This window comes from Nanorana parkeri, unplaced genomic scaffold (genome assembly GCF_000935625.1).
Source record: "Nanorana parkeri isolate BGI_ZX_2015 unplaced genomic scaffold, ASM93562v1 scaffold123, whole genome shotgun sequence".
Classification (NCBI taxonomy): domain Eukaryota; kingdom Metazoa; phylum Chordata; class Amphibia; order Anura; family Dicroglossidae; genus Nanorana; species Nanorana parkeri.
The window spans coordinates 600,267-622,186 of NW_017306391.1; the positions used below are offsets into that span (position 1 = coordinate 600,267).

General features: G+C 42.0%; 1 protein-coding gene across 1 annotated transcript; it reads left to right on the forward strand.

Annotated features, from left to right (window-relative positions):
* The first annotated feature begins 4,576 nt into the window (after positions 1–4,576).
* Positions 4,577–21,264, forward strand: POPDC3 (popeye domain containing 3). The gene is made up of 3 exons (XM_018553533.1): positions 4,577–5,364; positions 18,418–18,526; positions 20,854–21,264. The coding sequence occupies exons 1-3, from the start codon at positions 4,874–4,876 to the stop codon at positions 21,148–21,150; spliced, it is 897 nt and encodes a 298-aa protein (XP_018409035.1). The 5' UTR covers positions 4,577–4,873; the 3' UTR covers positions 21,151–21,264.
* The last annotated feature ends 656 nt before the right edge of the window (positions 21,265–21,920 follow it).

Here is a 21,920-nt window from a genome sequence, read left to right on the forward strand (position 1 = left end):
TAAAACATTCATTTAAATGTATTTCTCAACAGCCACAAAGTATATAAATCCACTTTGTGAGCGTCAAAAGCCTTTTCAAGGTAGGTTATTACTTTTTCAAAGTAGCAGAAGCAGGGGCGTAACTAGAAATCACAGGGCCCCATAGCAAAATGTTGTATGGGGCCCTGTGATTTCTAGTTACACCCCTTGCAGAGCCCACCTGAGATCCCACACAGCCCACCTAAGAGTGACCCTGCATAGACACTTTATGGTGGGCTCTGCAGGGTCTTTGGTGGGCTGGTCACACACCCTGTACACCTCTTACCTGTCAGCCCCGATCCGCTGTCAGCCTTCTCCACCTCCGGGACCCGCCTCCTCCTCGGTTGCCGGCAGCCTCTGCCTCCTCCCCCACCACCGGGCCCGCCTCTGCTGTTGCCGGGCCTACCTCCTCCGCTGCCGCCACCCGGCCCCGGCCTCCTCCCTTGCGAGCTGCTGGCTGTCACTGACTCAGCGGCTGTGAGGAGGAATGCACCGCTGCAAAGATCACTGACAGGTTGTCAGTGATCTGGACAGCGGCGCGTTCCTCCTTACAGCCACCAGTGACAGCCAGCAGCCTGCAATGCCATAGCGACCCAGGCAGCCCGCACGGCATCTGGGGCACCCCTTTGTTCCTCATCCTGGCTGGACCCCATAGCAGCCGCCTGGGCCGCTATGGCGATTGTTCCGCCACTGAGCAGAAGCAGTAGTGACATTATCACTGTGGTGTACATAGCCTGTGCAGAGCTGCGGGAGGGGCGAAGCAAGCTCCACCCACTACAGGCCGCCTGCAGAAAATTTACAGGAGGGGGCGTGTACAAGACCAGTAGCCCTGCACAAGGAGGGATTGCAGCAGTGACTGGTCTTTATTACTGGAAGCTCCTACACAGAGGCAACATTTAACACTGGGTTACTGCAGAGATCTGGAAGAAATACACAAAGCACACCAAGATTCTAGTAAGAATACACATGGCTCTTGTATTTAGGCAATACCTGCTTATTCCGGAGCTCTGTTTTATTTGAAGAAAGGAAGAACTCTTCCTCAATTGCAGGATGTGAGAATGTACAGGAGGCTTTTTTTCAGGCCAATATGGACAAAAAGCAGTTATCTGTGGCAACCAAAAGTAAATAATTAATCTCTCTCTCTCCTGACTACAATACATTGAAATCTGATTGGTTGCTCTGCACTTAATGACTGTAAATAAATGACTGTGAATGTTATATTGCATTTATTAAATAAGGCTATGTGATGAATGAGGTAAAGCCTCAAAAACAATGTTCTGGTAAAAAAAAAGGATTCACTCATTAGTGCATGTTATATACCGTATATACTGGAGTATAAGCTGAGTTTTTCAGGCCATTTTTTGTGCTGAAAAGTGCCCCCCTCGGCTTATACTCGAGTCAGCGTCTCGAGCTGGTCAGGTTTCTTCTTACTTACCTCGCCGAGTGTCGCGTCACTGATGCTCCGGTGGGCGGCGCTCCGAGCGGGGTCATCTGGCAGTCTCCGGGTCCTAATTTAGGTGGCCGGAGACTGCCAGATGACCCCGCTCGGAGCGCCGCCCACCGGAGCAGCAGTGACGCGATGCGACGCTCGGCGAGGTAAGTAAGAAGAAAAAAAAACCCCCGCAGCGGCCAGTCAAGCAGGGGAGCAGGGATGAGTCAGCGGCGCGCTGATCAGGCGAGAGGAGCTCCAGGTGGGGTTGTAATTTAGCGGGCAGGCACCTCTAAGTCAGCTAAATTAGGACCCCACCTGGAGCTCCTCCCACTGGACCAGCGCGCCGCTGACTCGTCCCTGCTCTCTCCGGCACACGGACACAGTGAGTGAGGGCAGATTTGGGGGGGAGATTTATTAAGCAATTATGTATTGTCTGCACTGTATTAGCAGTATATACTCTATATAGAGTATATACTGCTAATACAGTGCAGACAATACATTTACAATTATACTAACATGAATGTATTAAATGATCTGTATGTAGCCCTGTACTATGGATCATTTAACCCATTCATGTTAGCAGAGGATCATTGTAAATGTATTGTTGCAGGCACTCTATATGTACATGTACTATATACTACATATAGAATGCACTGAACAATAGATTTACAATTATCCTCTGCTAATATGAATGGGTTAAATGATCCGTAGTACATTATATGTAGCCCTGTACCCCCTTTTCCACTTACAGAGCTAGGTTATTGTTTTTCTTTTAAATAAATATTCATGTAATTTTATTGGTATCTATCTTCATTTTGTACATTTACCAGTAGCTGCCTCATTTCCCACCCTCGGCTTATACTCAAGTCAATATTTTTTCCCAGTTTTTTGTGGTAAAATTAGGTACCTCGGCTTATATTCGGGACGGCTTATACTCGAGTATATACGGTAGTTTATCTTCCTGAGCTAAGCGTTGCTTGTTGTAATAAACTGTGCTGCCTTGCAACAAATACTCTTTCATATGCTCGGTCTTTTCACTTGAAAGTACCATAGCCATATTTATATTACAGAATACAAAGAATTTATACAGAGCCTTTTAGAGGTGTTCCTTTTGAATATATTATGCTGTTAATAGGAATATTTCCTATTCAACATAGTAATTTCTCCTGTGGTACAGTCACTGTCTTTTCCATTCATTTACCCTACTTAGGCACAGCCAAATGCAAATGTCTTTAGAAGAATTTTGCAACATGTGCTGTGACTATAAAAAAAATCAGGCATAGTCCATGTTTAAAAAAAAAAAGTAATGCACGCTCACATTATTGCAAAATGTACATTTAATTATTTTTTTTGCTTTTGAGCCTGCAGAGCCTTGCAACCGTAATCAGTGGATTGTGGGTGCAAGGCACCGGCTCCTGCAGGTACAGGGGTACGGACCTTTGCTTATGGGGTTGGAGGAAGTAATCAGTGGACTACACATGTAGTGATGTCACCACACTTGTGCTCCATTGAGATCTATGAGTCCCTCTGCTGTGGCGGCAGATGAGATTGGTAGTCTTTTAATTCACAGATCCTCTGAATGTATCTGTGAATGACATACACGACTGTTCCAGTAGAGCCACACACACAGCCACGCCAAATTAAAAAATATGTGGGACATTCCAGGGAGAAGCACCTCATGATTCAGGTAAATGGGGGTGGGGGGCAGTTTGAAGCTGGAGGATAAAACCATAAATATGGGTGTAACATGAAACATTGTCAGAAAGGTGGATTTCTTTTTTAACCCCTTCATGACTGAGGCCCTTTTTTCCATTTTTGCACCCATGTTATATTCCACATTATAATGCATTTTTAAAAGATAGACTAAGACCTCACATACACATGCATCTGAAATTTCCCCAGAGTAACAAATGGAAATACAAACATTAACCTATATTTAACACATAATTCTAGCATTTCATGACATGTTTGCGTACTTCAGAAACATGTTATACATCTGTTGTTTTCAGTATTACTCCTACTCAACTAGCCTTTACCTCCCTCTTCAAAGCTTTGACAAAGATGTATGTAGTAGCCACCATAATCATCCTATAAGAGTGCAGATACCAAAACATTGCTTCAAAACAGAATATATACAGGTGAAACTCGAATAATTAGAATAGCGTGCAAAAGTAATTGCAGTAACAGCCCTCAGGCTTTAAAAATCTTAAATGCTCAACTTTCAAAGTATATCTGTTGGACGTACGCAGCCTCTGCCCAGCCTGCCTAGAGTGGGCAATTCCCATGCTGGCCGTTAGACGGGTAGCCTGACCGGTGCAAAAATTAGCACTCTGGCTCGTTCAAACCCTGTGCATGTGCAGTGCACTCTCTCTCTCTTCTGTCACACAGTGCTGGGCTCAGCCACTGCTGTGACAGAGAGGGCAAGAGTGCACTGCACATGCATAGGTTGTGATCGAGTCAGGGCGCTTGTTCCTGCGCTGATGGGATCATGCATCCAATAGCTGGTCCATCCTGCTCTTTAGGCAGGACAGGAAGGATCATACTCTCTAGTGGTTTTACAGACAGCATAGGGAACATCTTTTTCTAAGGACCGTTTCACAGCATAGCATTGCACTTAAGTAATGGCACCCAATGCACCTCCTGGCAGGTGTGAATTGCGCACCATTTTTTTGTGTTTTTCAGCTTGTACAGCCGCCCAAAGTGCTTCCAGTGTATTGCCTACAGTCCGCTTTGCAAAGGGAAACAGACTTCTGGGAGCCCGTTTACAGGGGTCCGCTGCTGCCGTATGACAAGTGGGTAGCTTCAGTTTAACTTTAATGGCACAGTGACAGAGCTACAAATCACTGTTATCACTGCAACAAATCTTTGCTTGACTGCAGCTGATTTGTTCTGTTAGAGAGAAACTCTGTAGCTGTGACAAAATGACTCACAAGACATGTCCCTAAGGCTGCCCATTGATATCTATCTTGGAACAACATGGATTATTTGGCAGCATGATCTAATGCTCATAAGTACTCCTCCTTGCATATTCGGTTAAGAAAAAAATCTTTGCTGAGAGCAAAATCTTTGCTTATATCACTAAATCTCAAGCATTTATTAACCTTTTCCTGTTTCTTTTTTAGATTATCAGTGCTCTCCATACCGGTGTACTGTGGATTTATATCATTACAAGTATTATTTGGGGACAAGGATGGAACCACGGGCAACTGCACTATGACCAAAACAATGTCTTTGCTAATGGTTCTACAACTTGCTGGAGAATTGAACAGAAAAAACATGCCAAGGTACAAGCTCAACAGTGGATTGAATATAAAATAGCATTCCACAACATAGAAGAAATGGCAGCAGTACAACATACATGGCTGACATGAACGAAAGAAACAATGCTATCCTGATGTAGAAGCCATCTTGATCAAGGCAGCCATGGGTGAAAATGTTAGTTTTTGGGAAAGCCTTGTGACCGGACATCCTGTGTGCCCTGAATGGAAGGAAGAGGCTGAGGGATCCATTTACCATCTGGCCAGTGTTCTGTTTGTGTTGGGTTGTATGGGCGGAAGTGGCTTCTTTGGGCTTCTATATGTGTACGCCTTCTTTGCTTTGAGTTTTCTATGTACCTGTATATGGGCCTGGCTGGATGTCTGTGCTGCGGATGTCTTCTCCTGGGACTTCATCCTTCTCGTGATCTGTATTGTGCAGATCATTCACCTTGCCTACCAGCTGAGAAGTGTAACTTTTGACAAAGAATTCCAAGATGTGTACAATTCAGTCTTTCAGCCCCTGGGGATCTCACAAACTTTATTCCGGAAGATCATTTCATACTGTAGTGCAGAAGTGGTCACACTGGAAAGGGAGCATTGTTATGCAGTTCAAGGCAAAACTCCCATCGATAAACTTTCTATGCTTGTGTCTGGAAGGTTGGTGTCATAGTTTAATATATTTATATATACTGTATGTACAGTATATACTCCTGATCAAGCTTTTGAGAGCGTAGCTTGTCATAGATGATAACCTTTACAGATCTTTAGTGTGCAACCTTACAATACATATTTCTTGCTGAGTGTGTAAAGCGTATGTCTGAACAAAATGAAAAACATTTTTAATACGTACAATGCATATCCATTACCCCATATTTTGTCTCTTTCAATACAGCGAGTTCAGAAAAATACCTGTTCATCCTGTTACAAATCCAATGAGCTTCTAACTTTCTGTAACAAGTTGATGATGCTGCCTCTGATGAAATAGCTAGCAATGTTGTCAGCCTTGCCTGGGATTTTCCCTGCCTGACTGCATAACTACTTAATGACATTGCCAACCCACTTTGCTTTTGTTATCTCCGTAACTCCTCCCTATTTAAATTTTCAGCATGCCTTTAGTAAGGGGGTTGTAGTGCTGAGCATGCAACCAGGGAGGAGTTAATGAGATGAGGGATTTGTTCTGTAGTCCAGTAGGAGAAAACTCATGCATGGCTGTCAACGCTGCTTGCAATCTCAGTGTAGCATAGGCAATATTGTCAGCGTGCTACAGGAAGTTAGGTATTCCCTAGATATCTTTTAAGATCAACAGATATTTTTCTGTACTTCCAGCATATTTTAAGAGACAAAACTTGAGGAGATGTGCTTGTATTGCAGATGTACAGGTTTTTTTTTGCTCAGACATATACCCTAAAGATTATTTGACCCCGATCCATGGTAATTTATTTTATAGGAAAAATACTGCTCAGTTGTTTTGAAAAAAGAAGGGAGCTTTGGAGATGCAGATGATGTAGCAATATCCCCCACTTAGTGCAATTAAACTTGCCATTCTTTCTTTCAATGGGTTTTTATTCAAAGTTTTCATTAAACAAAGCAATACACAACAAAATAGAATGAAGGAGTTCGTACAAATGCAGTTGTGAAACAGATATAAAAGTTTACATTATAAATACATTTATTACATCAATATATACTTGTGGTATTATGTACATACATGCATTTAACAGTGGCACAGGTTCAGCGCTGTTTGGTAATGTTGCAGTGGGTGGGGTATAGTCTGGTTTGTCCCATGGTATAAGGTACGTAGCGACACGAGGGGGGTTGAGATGGACTAGATGGTACTTTAACTTTTAGGGTATTATAGTTAAAGGGGTGGGATAAAGAGGGAAAGGGTATGGTGGATGTTGAGAAAGGGATGGACTGACAAGGAGGAAGAACAAGAGGGTAGAAACAAAAAGCAGGGGGAATTCTGGGGGAGGCCAGAGGGGCCTGGGGGGTAACAAGGAAGGGACACCCAAAGAAGGCAAGTCAGGCAGGAGCACCACTTTAGTATAAAAGCCAATTAACTGAAAAAGAATGGGCATTTCAAATTAAGTGAGCACTGAACGTGGCTGGTAAAAATTTTCAACCCATAGGGACCAGGTCTGGTTTAACTTTTTAAGTTTGTCATTCTGCGTGGCAGGTATTGTTTCAAGAAATATGCTGTGTAACCTTGCTTTTAAACTTCTTGAAGGGCAGTGAGGTGGTCTTTCATGATTTCACAATGGTTCTTTTGGAAGTACTGAAAATGTAGGTTTACCTGCTTAGATTGGCTCCTACAGCAGTGGGCAGGTGGCTTAAAAAGGACAACATCTATAGGGTTCATGGTTGTTAAGGCAAACGCCTTGTTTCCCTGGTTGTAAGTTATTTTTGAGTAGTAGCCTCTGTTGTAAGTTGCAGGGTAATTGCGTAGGGCTCTTCAGATGCATGATTTGACTAGGTATCAGCGAAGCAGGAGCTTTTTGTTGGCTTCAACCAGGACGTTGGCTTTTAGAGACTGGTATTCAGGTAGAATTTCTATCTTCCGGTGACACAGATGTATGGAGTTACTGTTCCCTTTTAATGGAATATGGGGAGAGGGAAGTTGATAGGGGCATCAGTAGCTGGAAATAAAGTCAGGATATCAGGCCAGGAGTCCATTCGCATTTCTATTCAAAAATATTACAAGGGGTATCTGGCTGTGTAATAATTGAGAAAAAATTGCTTAGTTTGAAGATTTATGTAATTCCCGAGGTAGAATGTTATATTTTTCCTCTAAATATCCAATTGAAACAGTTTCACTATTCTTGAGTTTGCACTGTGGTGAGAGTTTCCTAATCCACCAGGTGGAAGTTGAGGAATTGTTAGCACCTAAGAGAAAAAAGAGAGCAGAGATGTATGGAAATAAATGTTTCATTTTGTTTAACGGAGTTGTTCCACACATGAAGTGAATATTGTGTTCCTGATTGGTCCTGATATTTTCCTGGGGGTGGCCAGAGTAGATTGTGAATGCCAGTGAGGAAGCATGAGAAGGCTTCTAAGAAAAGCCAAAGGGGAGTGTTCATGGTGACCTGAAACGTGGTGGGTTGTGTTACCTGGGCCATGTAACAATAGCTTGTTACGTGAGGAAGACTTAAACCCCACGGAATTTAGGCCAGAATAGAATGTTAACTGCGATTCTGGACTTTGTCTTACCCCACACGAATTTTATGATGTATGACTGGAATGCATGGAGGCGATACGTAGATATCCAGATCTAGAGAACCCAAGCATAACATAAAAATTTGGGAAGCATTGTCATCAGCCATGAAGTAAGATTAGTCCCTTACTGCTTAAGGCCCGAGAGTTGGTTAATTAGGAATGGGTAGTTAGCTTGATACAGAGTGTGGTAGTCAACAATTATATGTACGTCTAAATATGGTAACTTAAAGGGAACCTAGGAGAATCTGAAGTTGCCACAAAAATGTGTCTAGACTACCAAGAAAGGGTTATGTTTAAGGCTTTTGATTTGCTTTTGTTGATAAGAAGTTCCATAATATTTCCAAATTTGTGGAGGGTTGCAAATACATTTTGGTGAGAAATTACCAGATTAGTGAATAAAGTGAGAATATACTTGGTAAACAATCTTAACCTCCTTGGCGGTATGATTATTCAGGATTTTAGCACCCTAAAGCAGTACATTGTTTTTCATGGCAATTTGTTGTTTTATATTGTAGGCCCTTAATTCTTAGTAAATCTTAGGAATAACTCACCTAAATCTGTCCAAACAAGAGTCCAGTAGACATCCCAGGTACGATAAAGTTTGAAACACGAAATTAAAAAATTATAATATAATAAATTATAAATAATTATAAGAAATTATAAATAATGTTTCTTTGCTTTTGAATTGGCATTCTCCTAACATTCCTACCAGACCTAAAGGGTCTGGTATAAATAGGGGGGGAACCTCAGGCTTTTTTTTTTTCATCTTCTGCAGACAAAAAAAAAAATGTCTTTTTTCACCCCTAATGTCATTTTGCTGCAACGAAATTCGTCCAATAACGAATTTCGTCCATAAACGAATTTCGGCAGGACTACCTCTAACGGATTTCGTCCGAAACTAATTTAATTTCGGACCCGAAAAACGAAACTAAACAAAAAAATGTTTTTTGTTTCAAAACTAAACTAAACTAAACCAATTTTGTTTTTGTTTTGTTTCAAATGAAACTGAATGAATTTTTTGCTGGTGCACATGTCTACTCTATTCTACTCACTAACAAATTGCCCCCTGAGACTCCTGCAAACAGCGAGAAGTGCTATATAGAGCAATGACAGCTAATAGTGCTTGCAGCCATTTGTATGTAATCAGACATGCTGTGATTACCTGTGATTGCCCCTGCATGCAAACAGTTTGTGTTCAGGGGTGATCATCTGCAGGTTATGTCTAAAGGTGCCCATGCACTGCTTGATTCTCGTACGAGAATCGAGCAGTGTGAACGAAGACGTGCGACCGTTTCTACTGTACGGTCGCACGTCTTTTGTCTAAAGAGCACGCTAGAAGACCAGCCGAAAATCGTACGATTTTCGTCTGGTTTGAACGGTGCTCGGGAGACAAATGCCGAACGGGCCGGTGTGCGCACGCGCACACTGCCCGTTCAGCATTGCGGTCAACGGAAGCCCGCCCCTCAGGGGGGAGGGCTTGCGATGATCGAGAGTACCATCTGCCTGTCCAAGATGGGCAGATCGTACATTTTTTAAATTACTTTACAACCATCGTAAGACTAAGGTCTTGCGATGGTTGTAAAGTGTATGGCCACCTTAAGAGGTTCTGTCCAGACTCAGACTGAACAAAAACGAGATATTGAAAACAGCCACCTAGAGACATTTGTATTGTTTCCAATCAGCCTGAGCAGACTGGTAGACTTTAGAGAGAATAACAGCAAGGCCGCATTCACACTAGGGTGCACTTAGGTTCTTTTCTATGCATTTTTAATGGTTTTCTAAACGCGTATAAATGCATCAAATGAATTCCAATGTATCCATTTACGTCTTGCGTTTAGATGCGGTCAGTTTAGCTGTGTTTAGGAAAAATAGAAGTCAGGTGCATCCAGGAAACATTTCTAGCTTCTGAACGTGGGTAAAAGCAAGAGTCTATTTGGTAAAATCTTATTGGTTACTTCATTGGACTGTTTCAATGGACAAAGGACAGATGCATCTAAAAGCATATGCGTGTAAAAGGTGCATGAGCGTGCGTCATGTTTACCATCTAGAAGCATAAAAAAGCATCTAGCAGACAGATCTCTGCATAAAAACGCGCAAGTGGACAGTGTGAATGGGGCCTAAAGCATTATAACTGCTGCCCTACAACGCAGGATACACAGACTATATACTAGTGATGAGGCTGGGCTTGGTATGAACCAAGTTTGCCTGAGTTTGCCCAAACCAACTCAAAAAGCAAGAGGTTTCAGAGAATCCAAGGTCCTGCATTGTGCCTGCCGAACAGCTGGGAAACCTTCTGGAAAAGCCATGAGACTCATAGTGCAAGTGTACATGCGGGACTATTTTTAACTTGCAATTTCAAAAGTGTTTGCTGTAAAAAAAAAAAAAAAATTGTATCTGCTTTAACTATATTTAATTGATCACAACACATCTGAAAGAATACATTTCAAAAGTATTAAAGATTCCCTTCAAGGTCCCCTTTCAAAAGTTATGAGGTTTCTTTTAAAACAGTTGGAAGCCTAAATAGATGCTGTGCATTATGAATATTTGATATCCAGGAGCTGAGTGGAATGCCATAGGCGCATTTATAGTAGCTAATGATGACCCTAGCATTATTGTTCTCACGAAGGCGTGCTTGGCAATACTAAAAATACAGTAGGTGGCACAATTGTTTTTGTATGCGAGCGCAAGGAAGAAGCTCCTCTGATCAGTTGCAGCTGGGTAATTCCCTGCCCACAGCTGCACGCATGTAGGGGCAAGATGCAGTGACTTCATTGACCTTATATGGCCACATGGTTATATTTGGTCAATGACATGGCAGAAGCATACTGCCCCTTTGTTTATGTCCAGCTTCCAGACAGGGAATGCCCCAGTCCTGCAGTTGATTGGATGGATGGCTTATAGCAATTATGTGTTCAGAGGAGCTCAGGGATTAGCGATGACTGACTGGGTCATCCCTAATCCCGGCCAAGTCAACGATACCCAAAAGAATACTTAGAGAAGATTGAAGCACCAGTGAGGGAGGAGAGCTCTGACATTGCAGTACTGGAGGGCCCACTCTGCAAGTTAAGTCTGCCATAATGCGCTAATTTGGTCTGCATACTAGCACATTCTGGCAAACACCTCCTGAGGGCCCACTATTTAAATTTTATGATGGTGGTTTACTCTGGCACTGTACAATTTTCTGTCAGCTGATGGCAGAAAAATAGGTACAATATAGAGAAACCTAAAGGATCCTATCTCCTTACATTCCTGTTCTTCTTTACTGGTAAGTACCATAGTGTTTTCTCTGTGTACTTGAAGATAACATAGAGAGGGAACATCAAGAGCGTGGAAAGCTGTAAGCAAGTAGTGTATGCCTAGAACCACTATATTTGGTCACTGGAATGTTTCCACACAGCCCTGTGACATTTCCAAGTCCTTCATCCATACCTTTTGTGGAGACTCACATTTTATCATACCTTAGATAGGAAGCTAAACATATAGACTGATTTGAAAGCTGGGATATATTTGCCACCAAACCTTCAAAGCTTATCGTCTTTCTGTCACTTGTCACAATGAGAGGTTGCTTGGCTTTGTGTTTTTTTTCTATAAAGAACATAGTTCAGATGGGATAAGAGAGGAAAGAAATCTACAAAAGGCATTTAATTTGTACCAGGAATAGAAAGTTGACCTGCAGATACAAAAGGGAGCACACAAGAAACAAACCAAGAATTAAAATGACATTAACTCCTGTTCTTGGCTAAGGCTAGCATTCACATGACAAGCTCTGGAGCGGATCACCGACCTAGAAAAAAACTCAGGCCTTATGGATTTTCTTCAGCTAGTCTTTCTTTTTCTCATTTCAATGTATTTAATTAAAAACTGCTCGTCTCTTGGATTGTATCTTTTTTTTTTTTCTTTTTTTAAGACTTGGCAAGGATGGGTATAAAGGTTTTAATACTGCTATATTTTGTGTTATGTGACAGAGGAAAGTAAAATGGTCACATAAATTTTCACAACCTGTAGTCAATTAAAAAATATTGTAATAAGTAGTAATTTCAGAAGAAAAAGATATTTGTTTTCTGGAATAGCTTGTAACTGAATAGGGATACTATCCCACCTGTAAAGATGTGACTTGTGTTTAGGGAACAGCATAGTCACACCATCACAATTATTGCTTTTATTTAATGCAGAGTGTTAATACCCCTTTCACCTGGTATTCCGATCCGGTCTGCCTGTCAGTTTTTCAGGTGATCGGAAGCACAGTGTAAAGGCCTTGTTCACACCAAGCGCGGAGCAGATTCGGACCAGAGCAGGTGCAGACCGGATCAAAACTGCGTCCAATGTATTCCTATGGTATTTTGACCTCCAGTTCACATCGCAGCGTGCGGATCCAGACCAGATCCAGACCGGATGAAAAAACTGCGGCAAGCCCTATTTTAGGCCTTGTTCCCACCAAATGCAGACCAGATCCGGTCAGGTTTCTGCACACGCACGATGCGTTTTTGACGCGTTTTTGATGCGTTTTTTTGGAATGACAAGCAGCTGCAGGTGTCAGTTAGCAAACAGGCAGTGTGATAAGGAGGAGTGGTGGGGGGAAGGGGGGTGGATGGAATACTGCATTTGAGGAACTACTAGTATACAATGCCATTCACATTGAAGTACTTACCACAGCTCTCCTTATCTGTCAAGGACATATCCTTATATCCTGGGAAAACTCTCCCTGCTATCAAACTCCACTGGTCAGCCTTCTTTCTATTGTTCTTATATTGAAAGTGTCTGCTGTCATATAGCTCAGGGCACTGTTGAACCATACTTATGAATCTCTCTGGGTCACAAAACTGGTCCACCATTTTTCCTTTGCTCTCCAGCTCACAAGGTCACCTTTTCCAAAGACAGGAAGTGACAAAGGAAGATTAGGTCATGACAGATGACCATAGGAGGTTTTTTTTCTTTATGGTTATTTTTTCCCATTGAATTGCATTGCGTTGCGTTTTTGATGCGTTCCGGAGCAGGTAAGATAGGGCTTGCCGCAGTTTTTTCACCTGGTCTGGATCTGCACGCTGCGATGTGAACTGGAGGTCAAAATACCATAGGAATACATTGGACGCAGTTTTGATCCGGTCTGCACCTGCTCTGGTCCGGATCTGCTCCGCGCTTGGTGTGAACAAGGCCTTACCTGCTCTGGATCTGGTCTGGAACGCATCAAAAACGCATCTAAAACGCTAAAACGCATCAAAAACGCATGCAAGTGCCTGAAAGCCCATGTTAAACGTTAAAAAAACATTTAACCAAAACCGGCCCTAAACGCATCCAAAACGCGTCTAAAACGCGGCACAACCCACTGCACTGCGTCTGCAGAAACCTGACCGGATCTGGTCTGCATTTGGTGTGAACAAGGCCTCAGTCTATGGGGAGTCAAATGTAAATGGACATGCATCTGTTTACATCTGATTACCCGAGTCCATCTAGGTCCCCCCCAAAAAAAAATAAGGCCTGATTTTTGGCTTGAAATGGACAGATTGGTGGTAATCAGATGTAAACAGAGACATGTCCGCTTACATCTGAAGCCCCAGAGAACAAAAATGGGTCCAGTTGCTTCAGTTTTTTCCTCCATAGCAAGATGGAGTAAAACTGAATGGGCACAGATGTCACAAGATCACTCTGATCAGCATGGGATGCATGCACAGATCCCCTGCTGATGGCAACATACGGTAACATGTAAAGGGAAGTGAACCCATACTTTGCCCAGTATAAGGAAAGGTACAGGTTCACTTTAAGAATAAGAACTCTTTATTGAATAAGTCTGTCTAACTTTTGCTTGGACAGTAATGGTGACATTACTCATAGCAGGAGAGCTGTAAAATCACTTGTGTCATTCAGTTTGAAAGAGTGCCAAGATATAATTCATAACTGTCAGTAACATGGAGATAACCTTGTAGACTGAGTTTCGTTTTTTTTCAAATAGGACTTTGTTTTATAACGTGTAATATGTCTAAGTTTCAGTAGGACACCTCGGAGGCACCCATTAAAGAGGAACTTCATCCACCAATTTAATGTCTTCCAAAACAGTTACTTTTAAGGCATGCCAACTGTCAAGGTTTCTAGTGTGGTTGTTTCAGCTCTCAGCCGAACTTTCAAGCCCCCAAATGACTGGTGTCATAGCTGATCACGTGTGCAACCTCATGGCAACTGCAATCCAAATAGAGGCTAAGATGGCACCTCCCTTGGCTGTAAGGGTTAGGAGGTTGTAGTTCTGCCTTAAAGTGTATTTCCACTTCTGCAGGCAAATTTGAGAACCCCCACTATATGTTTGCTATGCTATTCATACAGTATGCCTAAAACCACCAAAATGCCAGAATTATACGTAAAAATAAGCCAGGGGGCACTGGTGTGCCTTATGGCATTGTCAGGGGTGTCTTCAATTTTTCGTACAGTGTCATGCATTTCCATTGTGTAGTTGAGCCAGTCACCAGCACAATAGAAATGCATGACGCTAATTGGGAGGGTTACATCCAGGACCTCCCCGGGCATTCAGAAGTCCACCTCTGTCCAGAGCTGCCCCACATCCTGCCCCCATGTCCTGCTGCCTTAGCAGGACTCTGTGCAGACCAGTCAAGTTCCTCCACCCCAAACTCGCTCATCCATGTCTTTATGGACCTTGCTTTGTGCACTGGTGCGCAGTCATGTTGGAACAAGAAGGGGCCATCCCCAAACTGTTCCCACAAAGTTGGGAGCATGAAATTGTCCAAAATGTCTTGGTATGCTGATGCCTTAAGAGTTCCCTTCACTGGAACTAAAGGGCCAAGCCCAACCACTGAAAAACAACCCCACACCATAATCCCCCCTCCACCAACTTTACACTTGGCACAATGCAGTCAGTCAAGTACCGTTCTCCTGGCAACCGCCAAACCCAGACACGTCCAGTGGTGGCGTGCTTTACACCACTGCATCCCACGCTTTACATTGCACTTGGTGATGTAAGGTTTGGATACAGCTGCTCGGCCATGGAAACCCATTGCATTAAGCTCTCTACACACACTGTTGTTGTGCCAATCTGAAGGCAACACGAAGTTTAGAGGTCTGTAGCTATTGACTCTGCAGACAGTTTGCGACATCTATGCGCTGACCCCACTCTGTCATTTTACGTGGCCTGCCACTTTGTGGTTGAGTTGCGGTTGTTCCCAGTTGCTTCCACTTTGTTATAATACCACTAACAGATGACCGTGGAATATATGGTAGCAAGGAAATTTCACGGATGGACTTATTGCACAGGTAGCAATCTCTCACGGTACCACGCTTGAATTCACTGAGCTCCAGAGAGCGACCCATTCTTTCACAAATGTTTGTAAGTATAAGTAGAGCAGGAATACCTTATTCCCACTATTATAGCATGTTTACAAAGTAATAGAAGAGGCACATATGGTATGTGTAGCCAATGATCAGAACTGCAAGATGAATGCCATAGTGTCCACTGATTTTTTACTGCATAGTCAGTGTTTATATTTAGCGTAGGCTGCGTGCTGTTATCCTCCTAATTAACACTGGCATTATACTTTACCCAGGACACTACTACAACAATCTGTACATAGACTGTCCTTTAATCAGTGCTGCTCTTTGCATTTTAACCATTAAAGACACAGAATAAGCCAATTTAACATAATTGCTTTCTGACAAAAGGGATCTTAACTTGTCTATAGCACCCTTTTCACTGTCTAGTCCAGGTATGAGGTAACGGCACCTTGACAGAGGCACAAGAAACTAATGTGACTGCTTATAGGGATCTACATCATTGGGAAGATGCACAAATGTGAACATGTTGAGCGGCGCTTGTAGGAAAAATTGATTCCCAGGCTGGTATTTACCTTTTCCCACAGGGTCAGAGAAATGGAAAAATTATAATTTATGAATTAGAAAAAAAGAATGGTAAGCATTTACATCAAAGAAGACAGTTATAATAATTAAATATGTGTTGACTTTACAAGTAGCCATGTTCATGCCTGTTTTTGTGCAAATATCTATGTTGTTGGATGGGGCTGTCCAGTATGTTTCTTAAAGTGTGTTTGCAGCCAAATTGGGATAATACCTATTTTATATTTGTTACTTGTTCCCATTCTCATAGCAGAACTTTAAAACAAAATCCTGCTTGCACTATATTTGCTTTTTCCTGAATTTTTTTTTCTCTAAACTGAATTTCCCTCTGAAATGCAAGATAGGTGGGAAGGTTAATGTTTACCATAATTAAACCTGTCAGAATATAATAGCCCAGCAGGTGATTTGTCCATCCACACAATATGTAGCCGGCCCTATTCTGCACTAAAACCTTTATCTTATCTCTTAACCCCTTCGTGACGGGAGACGTACACTGTACGTCCAGCCACAAAGGGACCAAATGACTTGTCACGTACACTGTACGTGACGAGTTATTTGCTGCTTTAGAGGGCTGTTAATCGCTGAGAATCAGCTTTTAACATTCATTAATGGATGCCCTTACTACAGAGGCATTCATTAATGAAAGGGTTAACCTTTTTCAGACACCCGATACCTTAATATCGGGTGTCTGAGAGTCAAAGCAAAGCGGACACAGATGCCGGCTTTTGCCGGCATTCTGACAGCTCGTATAGATCGAGAGATATCTCTCTCAAGCTATACTGGCTTTTTTTTTTTTCTTTCATGAATAGATACAAAATGTGTCTATTCCTACAATGTATCTATTCCTGGAAGAAGAATGTTTGTTTGCTGATCGTTGTTGCAACAATCAGAAAACATTTAGTAACAGCTGAATCCTGAACTGCTGCAGGATCAGTGTCACTAACTTATTATCGGCTGTTCTGAAGTTTGAAGCAGCCTGATAATAACCAAAAATTTATTAATTTATCATGCAGTAACAGTGAGATTAATTCACAAAATCTGCTTGATATAATTAAATAAATAAAATAACATTTTTAAGTTAAAAAAAAAAGTGAAAAGTGTAAAAAAAAAAAAAAATTGTGAAAAGTGTAAAAAAAATAAAAAAATGTGTAAAAAATAAAATAAAATAAGGGACAAATAAATGAATGTATTTATTGCATTTTTTTAGCTGTGCTGGTTTTGTAAAAAAAATACTACAAATCAAAACTGGGAAAAAAGTGTTTTTTTTTAACGGTTTTTTCCTCTTTTTTTATATTTTATTTGTCCTAAGTGAGGCGTTAGACGCACATATGTGATATAAATATGTAGCCCTATCTGTCCTCTAAAAAACAATATATAATATGTGTGGGTGCACTTTGTAAGAAAGTATATTACTGACGTGGAAGAATCACACAGCAAAAATGTCAAAAGTGTGTCAGTCATTTACGAACAGAAACTAAAAACAAGCTCAGTCATGAAGGGGTTAATGATCTTGTTTGCTGTTTTGAAGAGCCAATATAAAGGAAAAGTCGTGATGAAAAATAAATTCTTGGATTTACCAATCATTTTTGGCATATAAATTATTAACGGTCCGTATAACTGGGGACATGTCAGGGGTGTGTCCATTGCCTAAATACATTGTGCTGTAAGGTGTCCCTCTTTCTCATCTCAGAAAGTTGGGAGATATGTGTCTGTCCTAACAAAGGGTTAAAGATCTATAAGCATTGTATGTTAATGAGGGGAAACTCAGTCTGTCCCTGGTCTTTCTATGGGGACATATGGGGTTTCCTGTTACTTTGAAATTATACAGAGAACCTCCAAAGGCCTGCTACACAGACACATCTAAAAGGTAAAAACAAGTTGTTTTTTTGTTATGTTGTGTGAATAGGAACACATAACAAACATAGAGGGGTTTCTCTAATTTGACTGCAAAAGTGGAAATACACTTTAAAGGAAACCTGACCTCTGAAAAAGTTCATTGCTTGGCTGAGCCTGGATTTAATAATCTGGGAATCACTGACCCAGAACAAGTATGGGATGTCAGAGTGAAGTCTAAATGGTTCAGCATACTTGTTCCAGGTCAGTAACTCAAAGTGCTGAAGCCACTAGATCAGAATGACATCCAGGGAACTAGCATTTTCAGAAGGAGGGTTCAGTAATGGCTGCCTCCATACTTCCTCACTTCAGGAAACCAATGAAAAAAAGTGTTGTTTTTTTTTAGAACGTGCCTAATTCTGGTAGAAGGCAAAAAAAAGGGTCAGGTCAGTAGGCCCCAATAATCCAGTGTCATAGAATAATGGACATTGAGAGATCAACAAACACTGAACTGGGCTTTGTTAAAGCATTCATGATGTATACCAGGGGTGGGCAACTCCGGCCCTCTAGCTGTTGTGGAACTACAAGTCCCATGAGGCATTGTAAGGCTGACAGTTACAGGCATGACTCCCGGAGGCATGATTGGATTTGTAGTTAAAGCACAGCTGGAGGGCCAGAGTTGCCCATCCCTAATGTATACCAATAAAACAAACCATCACATATCAATGATCTCACCCAATTATACTATGTTTCTGTGAAGTTTCTTAGATGTGGGATTTCTGTGTTATGAACTATGTCTTACAAATTTGGCAGGATACGTGTGACAGTTGATGGCGAGTTTCTTCATTACATCTTTCCACTTCAGTTTTTGGATTCACCAGAATGGGATTCACTCAGACCCTCTGAAGAAGGGCTTTTTCAGGTAAATAGCTGCCGTAAGCTGATCATTGGTCTTTGTTTAAAGAGGATCTCTATTAGACATACATTATATCTAAATGTAATCCGTTTATTGGAAATAGTCATCTGCATGTGTTATTGTTTAAAAATAAAAGTGGAAAAATTATATATTTATTAAACTATATTAGACATTTTGGGCTATTTTGCCTGTTTAGTGGTGCTGCATAGTGATTATGCTTTCTTGTTTCTCTCTGGCAGCCTGCTCTTGAGTGATTGAAAAACTTAGACCTGTGGCTGATCTTGTAAATTCAGCACTTGTTAGGTAGGGATGCTGACTGTAGTGCCAGGTATGCAGATCACTATTATTATTACAGGTATTTATACAGCGCAGTCAATTTACACAGTGCTTTACATATTGTACATCAGCCCCTGCCCTCAAGGAGCTTACAATCGAAGATCTCTAGTTTACGAGCATACATACATACATGCATGCATACATACATACATACATGCATACATTTAAAGAGTTAATAGCCATGCATTGTACGTAATGATGCAGAGGGACCTCCCCCAGCTTGGAGCATCAGGGAGAAGAGGAGCACATTGGAGAGGGGTTAAGGAGACCAGTTGATTCTGCAGGAAACTAAAACTAAACTAAAACTTTCAAGCATCAAGGAACAGTGTTCATTTTGAGTGATTTCATCAGCATTTGTAATAGCTTAAAATCCTTTTGACATTAATATAACTTTAAACGAGAACTATGAGATGAGTGATTTCAACTCACCTCATAGTTCTAAGCCGACCTGTGACAATGAGACTGTCACAGGTCGGCTCAGTAGATCGGGAGGTGAGGGAACACATACCGGGTTCCCTCACCTCTCGATCCTGTCACGGCTCTCTGCCGTGACAGGGGGAGGGGCTGGATTCCCCTCTCCCCGCTCCGATCTGCCAGCGCTGACTGGCGGAACGGACGGGGGAGGGGGCGGGTACAGCTGGCTCTGCCTCTAGATAGGCAGAGCCAGCTGTCACTCACGCAGCTGGGCGGATCCCGTCATCTACGTCGGGATCCGCTCCAGGTGCAATGTCTCAGTATACCGCGAGCTGTAGCTCGCGGTATACTGAGCTTAGGGTAACGGGAGGACGCTAGTTTGTGTCCTCCCGTTACCCTAAGGAGAACTATGGGGAAAAACACTGACCCCATAGTTCTCCTTTAAATAACATATCCAGCACAAGTTTATTAATGACGACAAAAAAACAAACACATTTCAGGGGATCCCAGCTCTCCCTTCATCAGGGCTTCAGTGATTGATGAGCTGGATTGATGAAGGCTGTCAGTCTGGTGCCTGCACAGAGATTTTAACCTTTTAACTATGCATGCAGTCCATTTCATCAAACACCCGCCAATTGAAGCCCTGAGGAAGGGGGAGTTGGGATCCCCCGAAGCATGTTGGCTTTTTAAAAAATATATATTTGCCAAGATTAATAAACTCACTGAACATATTTAATTGTAGCACTCTCAGTTTTATACTTTGGGAACCTATGGAATACCTCTGAGGACAGACAAAAGTCCATGCTTGACTGCATACATTTGTAGGACAGCTTTAGTATTTTCTTGCATTGCCTGGTTAGAATGAGTCTAATTAAAAATAATGTATTTCTGATTGTCCCTATGCCATGAAATGTAAAAAAAAATGCATGGTAACAGAGGCAGTGTGTATGAGCCCTATTTGCTCATGCTTCGATCCTGTGAAGAGTATGGTTTGTTTTCTTCAAGGATTAGGCCTTGTTCACACCAAATGCAGAGCAGATCCGCTCAGGTTTCTGCACACGCAGTGCAGTGGGTTGTGCCGCGTTTTTGATGCGTTCCGGGCCGTTTTTGGTACATGGGCTTTCAGTGCAATCCAGGCATTTGCCTGCATTTGCATGCGTTCCAGAGCAGTTAAAATAGGGCTTGCTGCAGTTTTTTCACCTGCTCTGGACCTGCACGTTGCAATGTGAACTGGAGCAAAAAATACCATTGGAATACATTGGACGCAGTTTTGCTCCAGTCTGCACCTGCTCTGCTCTGCACCTGGAACGCGCTTGGTGTGAACAAGCCCTTAGGCCTTGATCACACCAAGCGCAGAGCAACCAAAAACGGCCCGGAACGCATCAAAAACGCTGCAAAAACGCGGCACAACCCACTGCACTGCGTGTGCAGAAACCTGAGCGGATCTGCTCTGCATTTGGTGTGAACAAGGCCTTGAGTCAGGGAAGCACTGCACTAGAGAATGGTGGATGGACTTTAATTGAAACAATGTACAGTATACTTGAGTGACCTTTTGTAATGCTGCGATTTGTGTTGTTTTGCAGGTAACTCTAACTGCAGAAACAAAGTGCCGATATATTACCTGGAGGAGGAAAAAACTGTATTTATTATTTGCCAAGCACCGCTTCATCTCAAGACTCTTTTCAGTGTTGATTAGGGGAGACATTGCAGATAAACTGTATGCATTAAATGAAAAGGTGTTTGTGGACAGTGGGTTTCGATTTGACATCCGATTACCCAATTATTATCACATGGCCTTACCAGCGCAATCAAATAAGCCCAAGGTCCCTAATCGTGTTCGGGACTTCTCCTCGAGGAGGAAAGCAGCCAAACGACCATAAGTAGCTCTACCACTTTCTGACTGGCATCCCAAGATGAACTGTGAATCGTGGTCAAGACGTCTCAGCCATTTCAAGTGCCACTAACTGCATTCATAATGAGCAGTTCTCATTCGTATTCAGTCTTTTTATAATGCACTGTCTATTGATCTCATTACAGATCATTTGAATAGGTACTGTATTTTAATAAAGAAAATAAATGTAGGCATTGCAAAAGCCATTGGTGTTACATTACCCAGATTAAACAAATCTATACTTGGGCCAATCGTTGTGGCAGATTAGCCAATTTTAGACCAAAACGCGTCATCAATTGCAACATATATAGGGGAACATGATACCCATGATAGATCACTTTCTGAGAAATCAAATGAATTCAATGGAAACTCAGGTTGTAGGATAACCATATGTGTCAATACAGTATATAAGGTCCTTATAGGATATTTTATTATCTATGACCAGATCCAGTGGCAAAGGGAAATTCATAGACTGCCATGCTGGCCTTTCCTTTTTCCTTGTCATGGTGATCCAATAACTTCTTTAGTTTTAGGCCTCATTCACAGCAGATGCGTTGGACATCTAGTATGTGGAGGACATCTGAAAATGAATGGGTGTAAATGGAAGTAGTTCACAGATGTCTGCTGCTCTGCGCTGACAAAAAAAGTAGAACAGGCTCTACTTTTTTTCATCGCAGCATGTGTTTAATGCACGTCAATGCAACGAGCATCAACACAAGGCAGAACCAATACCTTTATATAGCTTAGTGTAAAAAATAA

Excerpts from the sequence above, each read along its gene's own strand:
- POPDC3 (XM_018553533.1), top strand. The coding sequence starts at position 4,874 with ATGGGTGAAAATGTTAGTTTTTGGGAAAGCCTTGTGACCGGACATCCT. Across the intron at positions 5,365-18,417 it reads TCTATGCTTGTGTCTGGAAG|GATACGTGTGACAGTTGATG; the intron begins GTTGGTGTCATA and ends CAAATTTGGCAG. Across the intron at positions 18,527-20,853 it reads CTGAAGAAGGGCTTTTTCAG|GTAACTCTAACTGCAGAAAC; the intron begins GTAAATAGCTGC and ends GTTGTTTTGCAG.